Here is a 22,034-nt window from a genome sequence, read left to right on the forward strand (position 1 = left end):
TTTTTAATGTATTAGAATGGCCCAGCCAAAGTCCAAACCTAAATCTTGACGTTGGTGTTCAGAAACTTTCCCTTCAATTTGAGATAATTTACAAAGAAGATTGGACAAACATTTCAGTCTCTAGATGTCCATAACTAGTGGAGGATTGGCCCAAAGGACTCACGGATGTAATTGCAATAAAAAGTGATTCCACAAGTATTGATTCATGAGCTGTGGCTATAAGTGCAGGCTATGCTTGTCAAATTACTATTTGTAAAAACACTTGAATATTAGTCATCATTATTTCGCTTCACAATTATGCAGCTTTTCAAGTTTTTGTGATTTGTGTGCTTGTGTTGGCAGGGTCGGGCTCTCCTGCACTGGGCCTGTGACAGAGGGCACAAGGATCTGGTGTCTGTCTTACTGCAGCACAAAGCTGACATCAACAGTCAGGTAAGCAGAAAACCTCTCTATATATTTATAGAGTTTTTCAACACCTACATTGTACATAAATAAAAAGCAAACAAAAAAACCAAACATTTTGCCCATAAGTGTACTCAAGAGTGCTAGTAAAGTGTAATGAATATAGCTCTTAGACTCAGTGCTGTATTTGTCTTATAATACAAAACACCATGTAAAAAAATTGTGACAGTTATAAGAGAGACATAGCTGAGCATAACCATCTGCCATCCTGGAGGAGATATTTTTCAAAAATCCAGTTAAAGAGGCATTTTCTCAAAAAGAAAGTTAACATTCTGTAGCGCTTTCTTTTATATTTATCAGCAGTAGTTGGGTAAGTTATTCTAATAGTTAATAAAAGATTATTGTTTTAGTTAACAGCCAGAATTTTGTTCATTTCCTCACCGATGATCTGTCAAAATTGTTTCACTTTAGTACACCAGAAACAATGTGTAAGGATAAGCTGAGTTGCTTCGACTCTGTTGCAAACACTTAAAGATTTTACATTTCTCCAGGCATCATTCCATTCACCGTCTGTAATTTTAGTTAACTTCCCTTTCCCACAATCCCGTCAAGTGAGTAGTTTTCCCTGCATTGACACATTTAAGAGTTCTGTAAAATATGCTAATAGAAGCAGGTAACATTGTCAAAAATAAATTGTCTTATTATATCTAATATGCCCTGAAAAACAAAAGGGTAGTATTTTTCCTAGGTCCTAATGTGTAACTACTAGAAAAAGTTCTTTTTGAAACATTGTATTTTTAAATCAGTTAATTAAATGACAACAGGGTAGATTCTCTCATTAAGTTATTTAGTTTGGATCTTTCTTTGCCACTGGAATTTAGAAAGTTGTTCATTATTCCAGGTTAAAAAAAAAGCTGAATTTCTACAAATTGGGGTAAAAACAGAGGTTATTTGCAGCTGGCTGCAGACAGAATTAGGGGTTTTGCTTTCTTTAGAAAAAGTAGAGATCCTAATGTACAGTTGAACATAGAGCGGTCTATGTCAATCCAGAGTGAAGTAAACTTATTACACACTCAATCAGTAATGACACATAAGTGGCCACTGAGTTGGTATTTTCAGATATCTGGGAGGTCAAAATCCCCTTTACAGAAAAGTAACACAATGTGGATTTTTTTCCTGTTCTTTTTCTAAGGATCTTGTTAAATCTAAAGCTTTTTGGAGCAGATCTGTTTTTCCCAACTGTTTAGTTTAATTTAATAAAGCTATCTCTTAATGTATATGGAAGAAATTTTTCCAAATGCCACAGAAGATGGGAAAGTTGTGAGAAACTTTTCTTTTATGGAGTTGAGTTTTTTTTTCATCTGCTCAGGTAAAGCACGAGCAACCTGTGAAATCTCCAGCATCCCCATCAGCCATCCCTTTTGTCTCTCCATCCCTTTCAGAAGGTCACCTTTAATTCACTTTGTTCCACACATAAATCCCTCAGGGCTTTAGCAGACACTGTTAGCTGGTAGCTAGCCTGGTGTTTAGACTCTCAGAGGTTTAGCAGCATCCAGCGGGCTTTAGCTTAGGCAGTAAGCTGGCTCAGCTGCACATCCGAGAAATTACTCCTCTTCCCCCTGCCCACCGCCGTGGCACGGGGCGGCTCACCGGGCTGCTCGCTGAGGTTTTAACTGCGAGGACAAATCAATTGGAAGTAATCAGGCAAATTGTTTTTACGTTGCACAACCCACATAATCAGGACATTTCACAAATGACTTTCTCTTTTGTGGTCATGTGTGGCCCCTTTTGTTTGTGAATGCTCCCAGCGAGGGGGTGGACGTAAGAGTGGAATAAGTACAAAACAATTCACTCATGATTTACAGCCGCACCAAGATGGTTCAAGCACAACTGGACCTGTGTGAAAACAGAGGCTTTTTTTTCTCTTTTCAAAACGTAACACATTCACAGTAATTTATTTCTGATTAATGTGAACATTGGCTGATATTAGAGTCTCACATTATGCCAACTTTGAGTGAAAACACGACTGTATCACAATACTTTCACGGAAAAGTTAAAGCAGAAAATGTTGTACATTTTAGAATCATTTTTATTTAAGCAACATTCCTGCCTTTTCTATTATGGTATGGCATTGATTATTACTGTGATATAAATATATGCGCTTTATCTGTAGTTATTTTTTATAGGAGAAGCTCCCGCTAATTTAGCTGTAGGCTTCAATTGCTTGTTGTACAGAATATTACCTAATTTTGCTTTTTTTTCTCTTTAAAGAGTAAGACTTAGAATGAAAATTAGGACCTCTGCAATAAGTCACAGGGGATGTTGAGCGTGTCAACCTTCCAGACCACTCAGGTCTTCTGGTTCAAGTCAACTCTGCAGCCCCGGAGTCAGATCCAAACTTGATGAAACAGCATTCAGATTTTCTTCTCCTCTAATCTGGAACAAATTTTGGAAAACTGAGTTCTTTTATCGTTTAAAAGTCCATTTGTTTAAAGCTGCCTTTGATTAACAACTGGACCGCCATAAATTGTAGTTTGTTTTTCAACCTGTCATTGCTCTCCTCTGTTTTGCCACTGCAATGTCATGTTTCACTTGTTTGCTGTTTTATCAACTTTTTAATTATGTAAAGCACTTTAAATTGCTTTGTGGCTGAAATGTGCTAAAAAATAAAATTGCCTTTCCTTGCCTACTTAGTCAGGAAATTTGCTCTAGCTGGAGTGCAGTGAACTGCTTGACACCACATTTTAATTTTAATGATCCTATGGATAATTTTTCCTAACTGTCCGTTCATGGAAAACTTCAGGAGTTTTTTTTAAAGAAGTGAGATTTCACAGGAAATCAAAGCACTGATCTGTTCATAAATTCAGGTCACTGGGAACTTTCCACCTGTCGCTCTCTCAGGTGTCTGAGGAACTGTTCAGTGGAGGAGACTGAATATTAAAAAAATGTTAATTTCCACTGGAGCTGCTGGGGACAGATTTATGTGGTGACAGAGAGCAAAATACAATCAGCTAAATCATATCACTCTGTCAAGATGCCAATTATCTCACTATATATAGCTTACTAAACAATACACTTCAAATTAGAACATGTCTGAACATCCTCTGCTTTGAAAGGAGCCAAAATAAACCAAAGGATATAGGGAAGAAAAAAAAATGTAATAAAGGCTTTTATAAATGTGTCCTTTTTCCGCAAAGCCTCTGACATGAAACAAAGACACTTTATGGTTGTACATGTCCATGAGAGAAACAGAGGAATGTTTGGCTTGTTTTCGGGCTATTAAAGCATCCAGTAATCTCCCTTGACCTCTACCAACTGCTGAGCAACCAGTAAATAAAGATCAAACATGATTTATGCTTAATTTGTTGATTAAAACAGGGAGGGGGGGCTTAAGAGTTAAAACAAAAAGTATTATTATTTGCTTGGCAGAGAAGGAAAATCGTTGGAAAGTAATCAACTGATTGTTTTAGCGAATTGTTCCCAAACCCTGGTAACCTGCATTAAGAGCTCGTTTGATAGTTAATCCAGGATCAAGGGACCACAATAGGTAGCTGCGTGAGTTTGAATACGCAGATCACAGATCTGCCACCTGCCAGCTGTAGAGCTGGCTCTGGTGTTTGTACGGTACATTAAACCTCACCATGTTTCCGCAGCTAATACTCCCTGAAAAAGTGGGGCAGGCTTCACCAACTGTGGGGTACAGAGGCAGTAAAACCTTAATTCACAAAACGCTGTAAATTGAGGTTTAAATAATTGACCTGTTGTTCAGGCCAGAGTACGTAATAATGAAGAGTAGAGTGCAAATATCCAGCATGCCTTCATTCTAAAGCAACAGGGAAAACCTGATCCACACAGCAAAAAGATAATAAATAATTAAGATTTTATACGTTTTGTGTTGGTATGGTTATTTTCAAACCATCCAGCTGCAGTTTTTTGCGGGTATTATTGAAATATGCTTAGATAAAGCAAAAATCATTAAAACTCCCCTGGGTAATGTGTGTAGAAACCTTGAAGTAACAGCAGTTGCATTCTCTTAACAGTGAGCTTTACAGATTTGACTGCATGGTGGTTAGACTTGGTCCACCTCTGTTCACAGGTCCAGTTTTTTATATTTGTTAATCTGAATGGTGATGATGACCATTTTTGATTAGTTTGTACTTTTTATAGACATTTTTATACATATTTCTCAGGGGTGCCAGTAAATGTAGGGCAACCTGTGTGTTTTTGTGCTTCATTCATTTTAGCACAGTCTGCTAAAAACAAGTGTGTTAATTGTCTTAACAGAGCTGTTGACTTATAGCTCTTTTGAAATTGTTGTAGAGGCTCTTTAATTTTGTCAGTAATGTCATTGGTTTTAATTACACCGTATTAAGCTTAGGTAAATGAGAGGACGTTCTAAAACAGGTGGTGTGGTGGTTTCAGTTATATAAATGGGTTACTAACTACCGGTTGATCTAAATAAGAAATATCTAAACTAGAACAGATCTAAAAAACATAGTAATGGTATTTTTCCCTTCTTGTGAGATAATAATGTTGTGATATACTGTATATATATAATTGTAATGTTTTTCTTTGGGAACAGGTCAAATTGAATTTTCAAGAATGTCAAGATTATATTGTTCTCCTCCAAAAGAGCTGGAAGGCTTACTCATGTTAGAAGCATATTTACAGCCAGCTATATTTATTATACACTTTTTAATTTAATCTTTATTTACCAAGAAGAGATGTGTGTCTTCAACTAGAGAAACTACACACACAAAAAGTTTACTAACTCTGCTTGATGAGTAGCTTTTTATTACACTGAACAACCATGTATAAATACACATCTTGATGTAGAGGAAAAGATGCTACTGTGTCTCAAAAGGATTTAAAAAATCAAGCAAACAAAACTACTCAGTTGATTGCAAAAATAGACTAATTTGGGTAAAAAGCTGTTCTGTGCATCAATAAGACCTGAAAGGAGAACAGTAAACAATTTTCCTTGAGAACAAAATTCAAATTCAGTTCAAAAATACATTATTAACCCCAAATGTAGATTAAATGTTGCTGTAACTTATATTATAAAGGTCTCTTCTGAGAATTGCTGTAGATTGCTGGCTGAGGGCCAGAATGATCTCCTGTAGCAGTCAGTGCTACAGCAGCTCTGAAGAAACGCCTGATGGTAGAAGACATTACACTCTCTACAACAAATTTGTAGAAGATGTGCAGCATCTTGCTGGGTTTAACAAAATAATAGGACTCCTTCTGTAAGGTATGTTTTAGGTCTAAAGGATATTTAATAGGACACGTTTGTTTTTAGGGTAAGATTACTGATATGTGTGTTATAATTACATTTGGACTGAGATATTTAGTTATATAAATATAATGGTCAAAGGTGAAGGTAAGAAGTTTGGGAATGCTTTGCGTCAGTGGAGAGTCTCCACAACACAAGTGTGTGTGAGTTTGCTCTGCTGGTGGTCATTTCTGTCCGGATGTAGTAATCCCAAATTTATGCACACACTCACGCACACCCCCACTCTCTGTCTCTCACAATGCACTGCTTTTGTTTTCTAGTTGGAAATCCCAACCTCTCTTCTAACCTTACCGTCAAGCCTTAGGGTTACTATGGAGAAATGGATTTCAAGATATCACATGCCAATTAATATGAAACGGGGTTAAAAAAGGCCCTGCTTTGGGTGCTTTGGGTCTGTGATGCTGCAGGTGATGACAATGGCCAAAAATAGTCAAATGAAGGCATTCACAATGCGTGAGTTAGTCTGTGATTACAGAGAGGCTGTGTGACAGAGAGTGGGGATTAGACTGACAAAGAGGATAGACAGGTGAGAGACAGGTTAACCCAACAGGAACACAATGCCAGGAAGGAAGGAAATATTAAGGTTTGACGTAAAGCGGAGCTGATGGGAAGAAAAGGCAGCGCTGGTGTTAAGCACATGTCTGTGTGTCACATGCTTCTACTCGACTTGTTCCGGCTTTTTTTTTTTTTTTTTGCATTTTGCACGACTCTGTTTCTCCTCTCCTCATAACTCTGCCCTGCCCCCGCACCCCGGTTCCCTTCAATCCAACCCTCCCTGCCTTTGCCCCTGCTTTGTATTAAAACAACATGATCCATGAGGCGGGGAGAGCGACTCGCAGCACCGCTAATTCTAATTAATCCAGCGTGGTGGCTCGGCCACGGCAGGCCCCAAGCACTCTCAGTCTATCAGATAGAAATTCATAACTTAATTGAGGTCAGAGCCTCAAGCCGAACGAACAAAAGTCTCCAGCCAGGACCAGCTAGATCAATAGTAATAAATATCAGTGGCCTTCAGTTGGTGGCTGGTGAATACACAACAAATCTCATGCACACAGTTTGCACTTGAACCCCTTACAGAAATGTGAACAGTTTTATTGTTTGTGTGTGTGTGTTTCAAAAAGGTCTTTCAAGACTTTTATCATTGCATTTTCAAATCTGTGTATATCAATATTTTTTGGCAAACAAATAAAAAAGAAGCAATGTGTCTGTAAGTTGTTGGACCATAGCACACTGCATAAAGCCCTGGTCCAACACTCTGCTGGAGTGTTGGAAGACTGCCCTCTTTTTAAAGTTTCCTCATTTGACATTTTCAGTAGTAAAGAATACTGTCCTGAATCTTCTAACTCAGTACAATTCAGTCTATTTCTCTAACGCTAATTCATTACAAATCTCTGTTCAGGGCATTTTGCAAAGCCAACTGATCAAATTGTTATCCATTTAAATAGAATTAAAATTGGTCAAAGTTCAGTCCAGCCCTATAGTTAAATTCTGATTAATTTACCTTGAGTCCCGTTCAATCCAAATTATAATACAGTAGGATTCAGTTTATCAAAATCTCCGTAGCAAGAGACTGGATCCTTGAGAAATGAGAATTTACACAAGACGAAGCTGACAAGTCAAATTAATTGTTTACTGATGAACTGGAATCCTCCTAATATAATCTGCCAGTTGGGCTTTAACCATTTCATCAAAATTGGGTATTTCTGTGGGACCTCCATTCTGACATATTATAAAAATATGTCAGAATTGTAAAAATGGAAAAACCTTTAAAGGTTTTAGAAGATTTAAACATTGTTCACCCATAGCTGCCCAGAGATTCTCAGCCCTTAGTTTTGTTGCCCAAAGATAACCATACATTTATTGAAAACAAATCAGAAGTAAACCATTATTTAGTAAACCATTACAGATTTAACTCTTTATGGTAGTTCCAAATGATCCAAGTTAAATATGATGATGTTAAAGCACTGATAGTGTGAAATTTCTTATATTGTTGGATTCAGGATAAAGCATTGTGCAGTTTTGCAAGATGTTGTGACAATAGCTGAGCAACTTGAGCACATTCTCCTTCAGCCCAATGACACACACCAACCAAGACACCTCCGACATTCTCATTATTGGATGCAGATGTCGGAACCATCATACCTGAAATGGTATCTAATTTGTTAGGATACCATTTCAGGTGTTAAGTCATATTATTCTAGTTGAATTAAGTGATATAGATCTAAAACGGGTACGTTGTAAGTTGATCAGTATTAAGTAAATTCCATTTTGATGTTTAAGAAAAAACTAAGAAGTTTCTTTTTTTCTACTTTCACATAGATCTTGTGTGCAGATGAGCTAGTCAGGTAAAGCTCAGGCTGTTTCTTGGCAAACAGAGATGACCTAATCCTCTCATCTGTGTCTTCTTCACTGCTATCAACTGTTTGTGTGATAAAATCGGCCAACACACACCTTGGTGGCTGATTGAAATTCTACGGCGGAGGCATTATTACACATTTGTAACCCTCCCCTTTCCCAGCACTGCCTCCTATAACTAATGGCTCAGTCAGCCCAGTCATAACAAATATCCAGCAAGATTCGTCATAATTGTGTGTGTGCATGTGTGTTTGTGTGTGAGTAATTGTGCATCCCATCGTCTTGAATGTAAAGGGTCATCAAGAGAGGAAAGGCAGGAAGGTGGGAACTTAAAACAGCTGAAAGCTTCTGAAAATTTACATCAAAATGAGGTGTAAGATAAAAGTGATGGAAAAATACCAAGGCAATATTGGTAAATATTTCTCTATTCTCACATTTGCCATTTTAAGTTGGGTAACTGGAAACGTTACGTTGCTGTTTAGGTTTTTGTTTTCTTTATGCAATTTCTCTATATCGCCTTAAAGAAATGATACATTATATAGCATATTTACATGCCAATATATATACACACAATAATGTGATGGATCCATAGAAAGGCAAAGAAAATCCATAACAGCACATTTAGATGCAGACTAAGCAGATGCTGTTTATAAGCACTGCACTTCTAGCCTATCTTTGCTGAAAGAGCCTGAAAGAGGCTTTCTGCAGCCAGTTGTAATTGTACAAAACAGTAAATCAGAGAAATAAAACATAATTTGTCAAACTTTATGTTCTAAACTGGGGGGGGAAAATCCACATCTCTCTCTGCTCACCTCTTGAATTGCTGGATTTGTGTGAACGTCTCAGGTCTACAACAGACCTCGATTGTTTGTGTACCAGAAGCCTACACAGAGAAAGGGGGGACCTGGTAAATGAAGGGACCTTTTATAGATGTTTCGTGCGCTCACTGGCTGGTAGGCAGCAAGTGATGCCAAGAGTCTCCTCTCCTGAAATGTAGCAGTTTGAAATGTCCCAGATAGAGAAAAATGGAGAAAATTAGAGAATTAGACAGAAGAGCCTGTGCAAAATACACCAGGTGGATGAAGTCATAAGAGAGAAATATTATTTCATATATATATATATTTATATTTTTTGAGCAGTGTATATATACATATATATATATATATATATATATATATATATATATATATATATATATATACACTGCTCAAAAGTGTATATATATACATATATATATATATATATATATATATATATATATACACTGCTCAAAAAATAAAGGGAACACTTAAACAACACAATATAACTCCAAGTAAATCAAACTTCTGTGAAATCAAACTGTCCACTTAGGAAGCAACACTGATTGACAATCAATTTCACCTGCTGTTGTGCAAATGGAACTTTGTACAGAACAAAGTATTCAATAAGAATATTTCTTTCATTCAGATCTAGGATGTGTTATTTGAGTGTTCCCTTTATTTTTTGAGCAGTATATATTAGTGTGTCCAATTCCATGATGAAGTAATAAAAGCTAACTTCCCATCTTTCTTGAAATATCCATTGATCAGTCCACCACTCCTGTTATTTATCCGTCTGTCGTTTGTGTGTCAATCATCAGTTCAACCCTGTCATCACATCCATCGATCTATCCATACATAAATGTTTCCGTCTACCCATCCCTCCATTTATCCATCCTTCTAATTATCTATCCTGGATAACCTGGATGGATAACCTCTGGTGAGGTTATCCATCTTCTTGTCAATTCTATCCATCCGTCCGTCCGTCCGTCCGTCTGTCCATCATCTGGAGGTTTAACCTTAAAGCTGAGCTTAAAAGAGTTGAAATCTCTGGAGAGGAATGGCATAATACTGACATGAAGCAATGCATTGTAGGCCCTGCTTTAGTTTTCATGGTGTCTTTGTAATGTTTAAAAAAAATAATGCCTGGACTTCTAAGTTGCCAAACCAAAGGAATATATCAATGTTTCTGAGATGGACACAATTGTATTGTCTGTTGTATACAGAGAAGAGCATTTTATTTTTGTTTGATACTCATAATATTTAAATAGCAAGATTTGTAATGTATGATTTAGCTATTTTTGCTGTTCAAACTTTTTCTTCTACATTCACATCCAAGTGAACATTATTAAATGTTGCACATAAGTATTATTTTTAGCTTAATATTTAGGTTTGTGAAGGTCTACCTCCATGAAAGATGGATTTATAGCTAAGGAGACTTGCAGATTCAAAGTGCAAAATATTATGCTCAATGTAAATCAATCTAAATTTTTTATTTTAAAAGGCTGCCTGAGTTCCTGCCAAGGCATTCATTTGAATGCCTAAGATTAGCTGATGCAAGAACAGCAGTTTTGCTGCTTAGCAGCTATTCTGGTTTCCATGCAACATTGGTTGAGCTTAAGATGGTTCTTTCTGAGGAAGTAAGAATGAACACATACCTCTGTAAAAGTTCATACAACCACACAAAAGGCACAATATCCATCTCACACCGCCTTTGACATTTTATAAGTGACACTGTAAGCTGCTCTTATAGGATTCATATTTAGTACTTGGTGCACATTAGTCCAACTCGATGAAATGAGAAAGCTGTTGCCAAGCTGTGTTAAAAGCGCCTATCAGACACAGAAACAGTTATGAATCTATAATATGAGCACTCAGAAAAGGGCCAGCAACTTGACAGTAATAGTGCAGCCTAAAGAGCCATTCAAGCAGGTAACAGTCCTCTTTGCCATCATCAGCTGTTGTTTCTTTCTTATTGGCCACTCACTGGGCCTTGCCTACACTCAACTATTTGATTTCCATCGTTCTTAACCATCCACATAAATTGTCAGGCGCATTAAAGCTGTCCTCGACTGTTTCAGACAGAGAGAGGGGGCAGAGTGAGGGAGTGTGAGCTGGATTCAGACAGCCAGGGGAGGGGACAGGGCTGAGGAGAGAGAATAAACAAAGTAAGTGTTTTGCCTTCCATCAGTCTCCTGCAGTACTCAGCTTTATGAGTCCCTCTCTCCAAATGCCTCAGCCACAGCCCCCACTGCTGGCATTGATTTTCATATTACACTCTTTTATGTATTTATTTATTTCATATATTTCTTTTTAAACATCATCGATGAGCCGCAGGAGGACAGACTGGGCCTCTGGTGAGGTTAATTCTGAGCCTCAGCCCTATCCTCCTCTTTTGATGGCTTTAATGGAGGCTAAGGTGTCCCATGAGGATAAGCAAGCCCAGTGACATGGAGGGGGAAGAGAAAAATGTGGGGGGAAGATGTGCATGAAGAAAAAAGAACGAGAAGCAAATTTGATGAAAACCCAGTTTCTTTTGTTTGGTGAGACAAGAAAGTCAAAATGTAATGACGTGTTCAAGATATTTCAATAAACCTGACGTAGATAAAGCATTGCTATTGTCCTAGACAGGCAGGGTTTTTACAGGGACACATTTCCATCAAGAAGACACAAACGAAAAGTATCCAAAACATCCAATAGATTATTATTGTCTTATAGAAGTTGTGTATTTTCTTTTTTCTTTTCAGTGGTTTGAATCAGAGGGGGCAGGGTGAAGTTCCAGGCAAGTGAAGGACACTTCCTAGACATGTGAAGGGCAGGGAGTTTGGTGTCAGGCTAATCTGGCCGTGGGTGGCAGCGCTCACATAATGAATGGTTAAACTCACCTCTCCCTGCACACAGACAGATGCCTAAATCTGATTACAGCTGGCCCCAGATCCTTTTAAGAGGGGGCCTTTTCAAACACTCACCAGCAGGATAACTGCACACAAATACAAAGGGCAAATTCATGTGCAAGACTATGTCTAACCTACTTTCAGAAACACATTGATAAAGACTTTTTGTTTTTGATATGATGGCTTCTATATTTATAGGCCAACACCTTATTACAGTTAATAAAAGCTAAGCCATAGAAATGTCAGAATTTTTTCCTGAACCTGATATCCAACAGGATAATAATAAAATGTAACTTAACATGGAATTTTTTTTTTAGGTTAAGAAAGCTACTATAATGTTTGGAGCACCTGAAACATGCCAGTCTTTATTCTTTACGCCGGAAGATATTTTCTGTCAACTACAATCTTTAATAAGATTATGATTTACTCCTGCCTGCAAGGATTTTATATAGAACATACTGAACACCTTTAGCAGGTGAGTTATAAGTTTTGATATGACTTATTGATGGTTTGGCTTATAACATATTTATATGCCATTATCTAAAAATTGTTCTACTGCCTAATAAACTTAGCATGTTGCTTTGAACAAGATTTGCCTGGGAATATTTGACTACAGCACTTAAAACTTAAATCTCACTAAGCTAATATACACTGCTCAAAAAAATAAAGGGAACACTTAAACAACACAATATAACTCCAAGTAAATCAAACTTCTGTGAAATCAAACTGTCCACTTAGGAAGCAACACTGATTGACAATCAATGTCACCTGCTGTTGTGCAAATGGAACTTTGTACAGAACAAAGTATTCAATAAGAATATTTCTTTCATTCAGATCTAGGTTGTTATTTGAGTGTTCCCTTTATTTTTTTGAACAGTATATATATATATAAATATTTATATATATATATATATATATATATATATATATATATATATATATATATATTGATACATTTGATGTAAGATGCATGAAATAAGGGAATCTCACTTTGCAAAAAAACGTTTGCTAAGATCTTTGTTTTTTTCATTGAATGTTTTAAACACAGTATCTTTAAAAACTGGATGCCACGCACAAACTGTGCATTTTAATGCACACAAAGTCTGATTTTTGATTTTGGCTTTGTGGTAGCTGCTCCAGATTTACTTATGATGCCGTATAGGAGTATCATCTCTTCCATCCTGATCTGCATTCGGCTTTCTGATTAATGGCACCTACTCGTCATAACCCCATCTCTTGGAATCTGCATACCAATGATCCCAGTCCCCTATTGATTCCCCCTCATCCAACCCACACACACATTCATCCTCACTCCCCCCAACCACTGTCATTATAAAAGTCAGCAGCTGCTGCATGCATTGATCATAAATCATAATTGCTTGTTCATTTTTCCCTACTTGTTTAATGTTGCTGTCAGGGACAGCAGGAGGAAAAAAGGAGGAGGCGGGAAGGGAAGAGAGGAAGAAAAGCCCAAAGAAAGTTTGCTGCGACACAGAAAAATGAGCTAAGAAAAGAGAGCTACAGGAAAAATCACTGTAGTGAGACAAGCATGTAAGCCCATTCCACCTTGGTTGTTAGCTCCTAGAAAAACAAACTAAATTATATTTGGTTGGTTTTGCTAAACTGACTGACAACAGAATCTATGTACTTTATCTCTGGACATCAGGATGTCTTCTTCTTGAGAGAGGCTACAGGTTTAGTGAACTGTAATATTTATGCTCTAAATTAGTTCAGATAATTTACAGTAAATTTCAGCAAGTTGAATAATTTGGGCAGTATTTTAATTTTCTGACAGTATGTTGTAAGCATCAATATTTTTACTCTACTAAAATATATAGTTTTTGCAAATTAAGAATAGCAATATTTTTCTGGGTTCTTTTTAATACCTTTTAGAATGATTGAGCATCCAAACTTTACACTAATCGTCTCACTTCTGCTTGTTTTGGTACATATGTTGATGCCTGTAAAAATCCGTCAAATTTTGTCACATTTCTATTTTACTTGTGTATTCTGATAAGGAGTGTAAAGTCTTCATAATGAATAAATAAATATTCATTATGAATATTAGGAAGATTTTCGATTTTCCTGGGTCGAAAATCTTATCCTCCATTCTAGTTCTAGAGTTGTCTCAAGTTGTCCAATCTTTATTAGCTGGATTAATCAGAAAATTGGTTAGACAGTCCTACTGCGACCAGTCCAAGCATTTGGCATACCAAGAGAAGTTGTTCTTCATCAGTACAGACAGAGCGTTGGCATGTTGTAGTACGTTATGGAGCAACAATATTTGTGTGTTTTTGCAAAAGTTGCTACATATCATTTAGTTTCGTAGCAGTGACAATTATGTGCAATTTATATATAGTGTTAAGTGTTATAGTGTTAAAGTTGTTGTGCTAGTGCTGTGTAGTTTTACGATGTGTCCAAAAAATGTGTGGCGGTCTAGCTTAGCGTTGTTAGACACCAAACTCTGTTAATGCTAGAGTTTTATTTGCTTAAAGCCACAAGTTCAGAAAATGAATAAAGTATAATGAACCACTAGCTGTATATTTGGTATTTCAAAATACAGCTAAGTAGATTTGTAAAATTTGTATTTTACTGGTCTGACAAAGTTAGTTGTTTGACCTATGCAGTTCTTGTACTTAAAATAACGAACAATGCTCCTTTAAGTTAAAATTATTATTTGGTCTCTTTGCTACTCTTTTTTTTTCAAACAACTTTGGACTAGTTACAGTGTTTCCTTTTTTTCACAGACTGCTTGCCTTCTTTTTATATCCCTCTAATTCACTTTCTCTTCCTTACATTCATCTTGCTTCACATCATTTGTGTGGTAGAAATGATAGATTAGTGGGACCTGAATTCAGCAAAACTGTAATCAGACTGATAGATCCATGCAGCTTCTAAGCATATTGCTCCCGTCTCCTCCCTCCCTATGAGGGCGATACACTAGCACTCTGAGCCGAGTCTCCTCTGCCACTATAGTACTTTATTGAGCTCTCTGCTGACATCCAGCCCAGCATTTCTGTTATGCAAGAGGAAACTTTGGATGACATGTAAAAGCAGAGGTTTGGTGCGACATGCTTCCATAATGGGATGGGAACAGGGGTGCACCGGAGACAGGAGAGCGAGGGGTGGGGGATGTTGACTGCAGGTAAGAGGGTCGGAGGGGGAGTGTCTGCTTCCAAAGCAAATAGAAGACAATCCAATTTCCTGTGATTCCATCAAGCTTCCGTCCTGAATCCAGGGGCATTAAAGTTTGCGGAGAATGACCCTCACAGGCAGGCAAGAAGGCTTTAGGCTGCATTTGCACTGCCAACATATCCTATAATCCTTTTCAAATATGCTCATAATCTGTTATTATTACTCTTTTGTTGTATGAGAAAGCTAAGAGATCAATGTGTTTTAAAATTAACATGGGAGCTGTAATCCCTTTCACTTTAAATAAAGCTATGGAGTTAGGTGATTTTACTCACTGTCTTTGCTTTTGTTTGATGTATACAAGAACGAGGAATGTATTTTTTTTAAAAAGGGATATTATGTATTTTCTAGGGCCATAGTACCATATTATAGTACAATCAGGTATTTATGTTACCATCAGTTATTATGAAAATGCAACTTGACACCTTAAAACTGGTCTTTATCTCTTTAAGAAGCTGCTACACTTTCCAACACTCCCTCTTCTGCCCATCATGACCTCAATGCTCCTCCATGGTGCCATTTTCAACCATTCTTAGGAGTACTTGCAGTTCCACCAGGTGTTTACTGACTGTTGCCATTAGTCTGAAGGAGCTGAGAGGGGGAAGTTGCAGGGGAGAAGTGCTCTGTGAGGCGGTCTGTATGGAAATAGACATTGCTTTGGAGGAGTATTCATTTACGCACCCCTGATTGGTTACCATGGGAGATTCAAGGATTTCTCAAACTTGCATTAAAGAGTCAAAGCTGAACTCCAGGTATATTTTTGATGAGGGAATAACATTATAACATGACATAAAACTTAAAAAAAGCTGATTTTATGTAATACCCTCTCCACTACCTTCAAAGTTTTGTATTTATAACCAGATTCTTATAACAGTTGCCATAAGAATCTGTGTTGTCTTTATTTAAAAGCTATATTTTTAAGGTACTTTTCTCCACTCTGCTGCTGCTCTTAGCAGAAAAATAAAATGGACAATTTGTGCAGAACATCTTAAGTTGTGATTTTTACCTGCAGACAGACAGCATTGCTCTCTTGGTTGAATCACAGCACTGATTTCCATGCTGGTGGCGATTCACATCTGTGTTCTGAAATCCACCCAGAGGGAATACCAAGCGCTAATCCAATAAGCAGGTCCCCAAAGTGCTGGTCCTGAGAGACGAAGAAAAACACAACAGTGGTTTCACAATGCACTGACTCCCAGCCGAAGAAGGCAGGTGGAGAAGAGAGGGAGAGGACATGAAAGTGAAGAGGAAACTGAAAGGCAGAGTGAGAAAAAGAGATGTTAGGATTGAAGAAAAGTGGCAGGAACACAGTCACGTGAAAAGAACTAAGACATTTTGAGACAGCGCATGTTTCCTAAAATATTTTTTAAAATGTATATTTAATGTCACTTTTAATAATGCTGCGGCACTGTGTGTTGTAGAGGTAGAGCAAGTGCCACATACAGAGGGTAGAATCCTCAACGCAGCCGTCCTGGGTTCGATTGCCGTTCCTAAGACCTGCATGTTTTCCTCTCTTCTCTCTACCTATTTCCTGTCTGTTTATTCCACTAAAGGCCTCTACAACCAATATGGATTTAGGAATTGTTGCAAATTTTAACCTCAAATTAAAACACATCAAGATACATTTAGTTACTAGTATGCTCCTCAACTCTAGATCCAACTGTCCAAAAAACTGAGACACGCAGAAACCATTGACACTTTTAAATCAGGATGGAAAACATTTTTATTTACTACAGGTTTTTTTTATAAATGTCAAAAAAAGCTCTATCATTTTTGTCATGTCTTGGGTTTTTATCTTATTACCGTTTCTTTCTTCTTATTGTGTGATGTCTCAAACTTTTATTTAATGCTTTGCTTGTTTTTGATATACCAGAGGTTGTTATTTCTGTTTGTTTATTTTTTTTGCAACGTTTTTTGCATTCCCTTGGCGTAATACGAATCAATTTGTCTTTCTGGGCATTTCGAAACACTGTGCTCAGTTCAAGCTCTTCATTTCTCAGACCAATGGCAACAGCTTGATCCATTTGTCTCAATTATGAGGTGCAAAGGCAGTCTGGAGTGATGATTAAGAAGTGAATCTGCTATTGATGTTGCCTGTCATATATTCTGCTTCATTATACCTGCGCACACACATATTTCCACATCGTTGTCCCCAGTCAAACAATTCATACAAGAGTTATATCTCCACCACTGACCCTTTAGCCCCAAATGCCATTTGTACTGTTCTAAAGACACAGAGTCGTCCTCGTCCACATGAGAGACCCTTTTGGATTTTCTGCACACTTTCTGACACAGACTGTCAATTTTAGACCCTGCAGACCCAGACTCAGTTTGAGCAGCAATCTGCTGAAAAATACTGGAGGACGAAGGAACAGAAATGATACAAACACACAGAGGCACTGTTCTGTGAGTTGTTTCAACTGAAAGTAAATCAGAGACTACACAGAATTGGAGTCCATATGACCTAAAAATTAATGCCAAAATGTTGAGATACACTGTTCAACTTTCTAATGCAGCTCCGAATAGTAAGTGAGACTGTGACCTGTTCTTTTTATAGCAGGACAAAAGCAGCATAACCAACAGCAAACAGAATCTTTAATTGTGACCTTTGCTTTAACAAGGTTAAGGCATGTCGATTTGGACAGTACATTTCAGCAACAACACGATTCAAAGTGCTTTGTGTGATAAAAATACAAAACAATAAACAAAAAAAGCAATACAACGACAAAGTAAAGAGAACACTTGATAACATGCTGGAGATGTGTCCATGCAGAGACATGTCTATAACATGCTGAATCTTGACTTCTAAGTGTGTTAGTAAGACACCCCTTTATATGGGAAAGTAGACAAAGTGAGAATTTCAAGTTAATGTTAGCAGTAAACAGTAAATGGAGAGTATAACCAGAGAAAATAGAGTGAACAAAAGCGGTCAGTATGTCCTCCACTACAGACACTGGCTGTTCAAAACTTTTTTGCAATGTGCAAAGCAAAGATGCAGCATCTCACCCTGATTATTCTCTGAATTTGCTCACTCTGGAGTATTTTATTGCTCCACTGTCATGGGTCTGCTGAAGTAAACACTTGTTTTGCCTTTTTCAGGATAATGAAGGGCAGACAGCGCTACATTATGGTAAGGAGCCCCCTTGTATTCATATCAGCAATTGAAAAAACTTACATTGTCATGATTATGTTGTCTACATGCGTCCTCCCTTTATGTACAGCAGCTTGGTTTTTGCCCACGCACACACATGCCCACATTTGTCTCAGATTTATCATATTTCTTCTAACTCTCTGTCCCATTCCTCATCTTAATTTTCAACAGTTTTCTATTTTTTCATCAAGTCTCTGTGTTTCCTTTCTGTTCTTTGGTTTGTATGTGTGCCTCCTTAGCTGAGTGTGCTTGTGTGCGCGCGCTTTTCTGTGTGTGTAATAATCGCCAGACCTCCCAGAGGAAATCAGCAGTGGTCCTCAGACTCCCCTGACCCTCTCGTGCCCCAACACACGTGTCCCTGATGGGCGGTGCTCATGTCCTTTGAGCCTCTTTATGACCGTACATGTGTGTATGAGCTGCTACACCATCTGTCCTCCAGCGTGGTGGCGTTGGAGTGGGCATGTTGCATCACCTAACAGCAGGCTACATACACACACATACATGCACTCATCAGAGCAGCCCCTGAGGATGTGGTATAAAAAGATGACTAATAAACATAAGCGATGAACTCAAAGAGACAAATAGCAGAGAATGAAAATTCATTCCTACCTCTCTTTGCACAGGGCCGCAGTGGCTGGCAAGTGATTAATTGAGGGTTTACTGCTCACCATAAATTGTTCTCCTCCTCTACTGCTCCCCTGAGGGCTGGCCACTTTTTACGGCTCAAGGCCCAGCTGAGACACCCGGCACACGCGCACTCGGCTGGCTGAATAAAATACTGTTTGGAGCAACAAGAGGAAAGCTGCAACCAAAGCTGTAAAAAGCGAAAAAAGAAAAAGCAGTCGAGCTTGGTTAGTCTGATTTGGCTGATTCCCTGAGCTTTTAACACTTCATTCACTTCCGCATTCATACATGCACTCACATTTGCTTACTTGCCCACATGCATTCCGATGTATCATCACATCTCGCGCATTTGGACGCCCACCAGCATCCAGGCCCGTCAGCCACCTCTGGGCTGCAGGTTAAAAGGCCTAGCTGTCAATCACTACAGCTGCTGACATCAGCGAACGTGGCACTGCACAAAGTCTGCTTTTTAAAAGGAGCCTGCGATTGATACTGACGGAGAAGAGCACTCACAACAAGAGAGGGATAGGGAGAGAGGAGGTGGGATGGGGGTGCCACAGGGTTTAGAGGTGCATCAGGAATGATGGGACTCACTAACTGGGTTAGGAAAGTGCAAGCTGTCCCTTCTCCTCTTTATTCTGCACTGAAACAGGGAGAGAGAGAGAATACCCTTTTAGCAGGCCACATATTGCCAGTGGGGCAGAAATGAAGTGTTTGAAGGAGGCTCAGGTCCAGGCCAGTGTCACTGCAGGGTCTGCAGATAAGCTTTTCATTAACTTCAATCCTCTACATATGCTATATTAAACAATGCTAGTTGTTGAAAAGATATTTGGTAGGTTTACCTAAAGCAGATACCCATCACTACTACAGTTTAAAAGAGGTATTTCTAACTTTATCCTATTAATAGCTTAGCAAAACATGTATGGTTAAATATTTACTGAATAAAATATAGTTCTCTGAAGTGTTAGCTAATTATATAAAAAATAAAACAATATCTTTCTATCTAAAGTGAAACCAAAAATTATTGATATTCCTGATAGGTTTATTTTCCCTTCTATGTTTCTTGCTCATCTTTATTCCAACCAAACTTCTAAGAACAAAAGGACTGCACCAAATGTTTGAGTGCAACACTACTTTAATGTTACTTAAGTTAAGTGGCTTTGTTATGCAGTAAAACAGGACTCTACTCTAAAGGTCAGTATTACCTTTGTGTAATTATACAATGGAGATTTGTTCAGAATGTTACATCTTTCTTGACTCCAACCGTTATTTTGTTGTAGCAAATTTTCTTCAGGTCAGCCTCAATATGATGGTAAATTAATAAGGTCAACAAAGCTGCAATGTTCTAACATGCCACCTGGGCCAATCACAATAAACAATAAATCAATTAATTGCATGATAAATTAAAAGAAACTCAATAATTTCCTTTTGCTTCATTCATTGTTTTTCTCTTTTCCCTCTCTTTTTACTAAAAACTGAATGATAAAAGTCTTCAGTTTGGTGTTTTGGTCTCAACTATCCCTTTTTTGAAAGATAATTTTGTTTACACAGACTTCATAATTCATTTTATTTGTTGTTTCTGTTATTTTCTTTCTTTATTTTGGATATTTCAAATGTCTTCCAGTTTCAGTGTTTAAATGTTCATTAGAATTTAAATATTATTGATCCTTGAGAATGTGTTTTTTTATGTCATTAATCCTATTATATTACTAAAAATGGTCTCAAAACAACAATTTTATCATTTATCTCAATAAGTTCTGGGACAATTTGACATCTAGCAAAATTTGTTATCGTGACAGGCCTAATGCCACCTAAAACCTGCATGTTTTAGCAATAAGTCTGTCTTAACACATAAAGCTTGTATAAGCATGCTTGTTCTCTGTTTGTATATGACTTGTTGATAATTCTCCATATCTTCATATTCCAGTTAGTCATGTATCAACACAATATACAGAAAAAAGATTTTTTCCTTCTTCATAAACTCAACACTTGCTTTGAACACCTCCTCCTAACCTCTGCTTCATTATGTCCTCTGTGTTTCCAAGCATCCGCCTGCGAGTTTGCTGACATTGTAGAGCTTCTCCTGAACAGCGGCGCTGACCCATCCATCAAAGACATGGAGGGCTCTCTTCCCGAGGAGGTCACTGAATCCAGCGCCATCTCCACACTCCTGCGCCAGTACACCGCTCCGAAAGGCTAGCTCATTCCTTTATAGTACCATCCAAGTCTTTTCTCGTCTCTTCTCCTCCACACATTTGTCCGGCATTCTCATTACTCCTCCTTGATCCTTGGAAAGACTCTCTAGGTTCTGCGGTTTGTAAGCCAGGAATGCAGATATTTTGTTTTGTTGTTCTTTAGTTTACAAGTTTTGAAGGTGAATCTGATATCATGTTCGGCTCTTCTGGAGCATATCTGTGAACATATATGTCACATTTGATAAGACAACAAAGGGCATTGCATGTGTTTTCAGTTATTTGTAAAAGTGTATATTGATTGTACAGTAGAACTGGATACCATGACGGTTACTGCAAGACAGTAAAGATCTGTTGACAATAATTTTGCTGTACTGAAGAAAGTATTCCCAGAATAACTTCTGCTAAACAAGCATCTATGTGGATCATATGACAAATTAATAAACTAGATAATGTCTTGGAAACATTTTACTGAAATGATTTTACATCATTTTGATGTGATGCATCTGGATTTATGAGATGCAAGTCTTTGGAAAAATACTTTTAGAAGTTTGCTCTTCTGAAAGTGTTTAACAATCCACAAAAATGAACAATATCACATAACTTATTAACATAATATACTGCACCATACAGACACTTCATATCAACCTGTCTCCCAACTGAAACCTGATAACCTGACAGACTTTTATTCTACGTTCGTCCTCTCTGAGTTAGTTTATGATTCTGTTGTTATATATTAAGGAATGCTTCATTCATTTAAAAGTTTTCATCATTAAAATCTTAATTAAAGCTTTGCCTGGCCTCCATCAGTTGCTCGGTCGTGTTGAGAAATGACCCCCACCCCTAAGCAGAAACAATGGTTCAGCTAATTCATTACTGACAAAAGATGTTCTCAACACCTGGTAGATTTGGAGAACATTACCAGCTATAGTAGAGTGATCAGATTGAGGTATTGGATACTGATAAACTCCTGCCAAAAAAACTGACAGTGGAGCCAAAAGGTGCTTTAACATGGTACTAGTTTTAGGTTGTACTTGAATTATTTCAATTTTTATTCAGTTGAATTGTGCAGAATGTCACAGATTTCAACACTTTTGAGACCAACTAAAAACTACTCCAACAGGTGTATGCTAC

At 37.7% G+C, this 22,034-nt stretch overlaps 1 protein-coding gene across 1 annotated transcript in view; it reads left to right on the forward strand.

The window, feature by feature from the left end:
- The window catches only part of acbd6 (acyl-CoA binding domain containing 6), a 34,431-nt gene extending 12,738 nt beyond the window's left edge, over positions 1-21,693 (forward strand). Inside the window, exons 6-8 of the mRNA XM_005800529.2 lie at positions 343-432; positions 18,033-18,063; positions 20,754-21,693. Of these exons, the coding sequence (XP_005800586.1) occupies positions 343-432; positions 18,033-18,063; positions 20,754-20,908 (276 nt within the window). The 3' untranslated portion in view covers positions 20,909-21,693. The remainder of the gene's footprint in view (positions 1-342; positions 433-18,032; positions 18,064-20,753) is intronic.
- The last annotated feature ends 341 nt before the right edge of the window (positions 21,694-22,034 follow it).

The sequence above is a fragment of the Xiphophorus maculatus genome, chromosome 9, assembly GCF_002775205.1.
Source record: "Xiphophorus maculatus strain JP 163 A chromosome 9, X_maculatus-5.0-male, whole genome shotgun sequence".
Taxonomy (NCBI): Eukaryota; Metazoa; Chordata; class Actinopteri; order Cyprinodontiformes; family Poeciliidae; genus Xiphophorus; species Xiphophorus maculatus.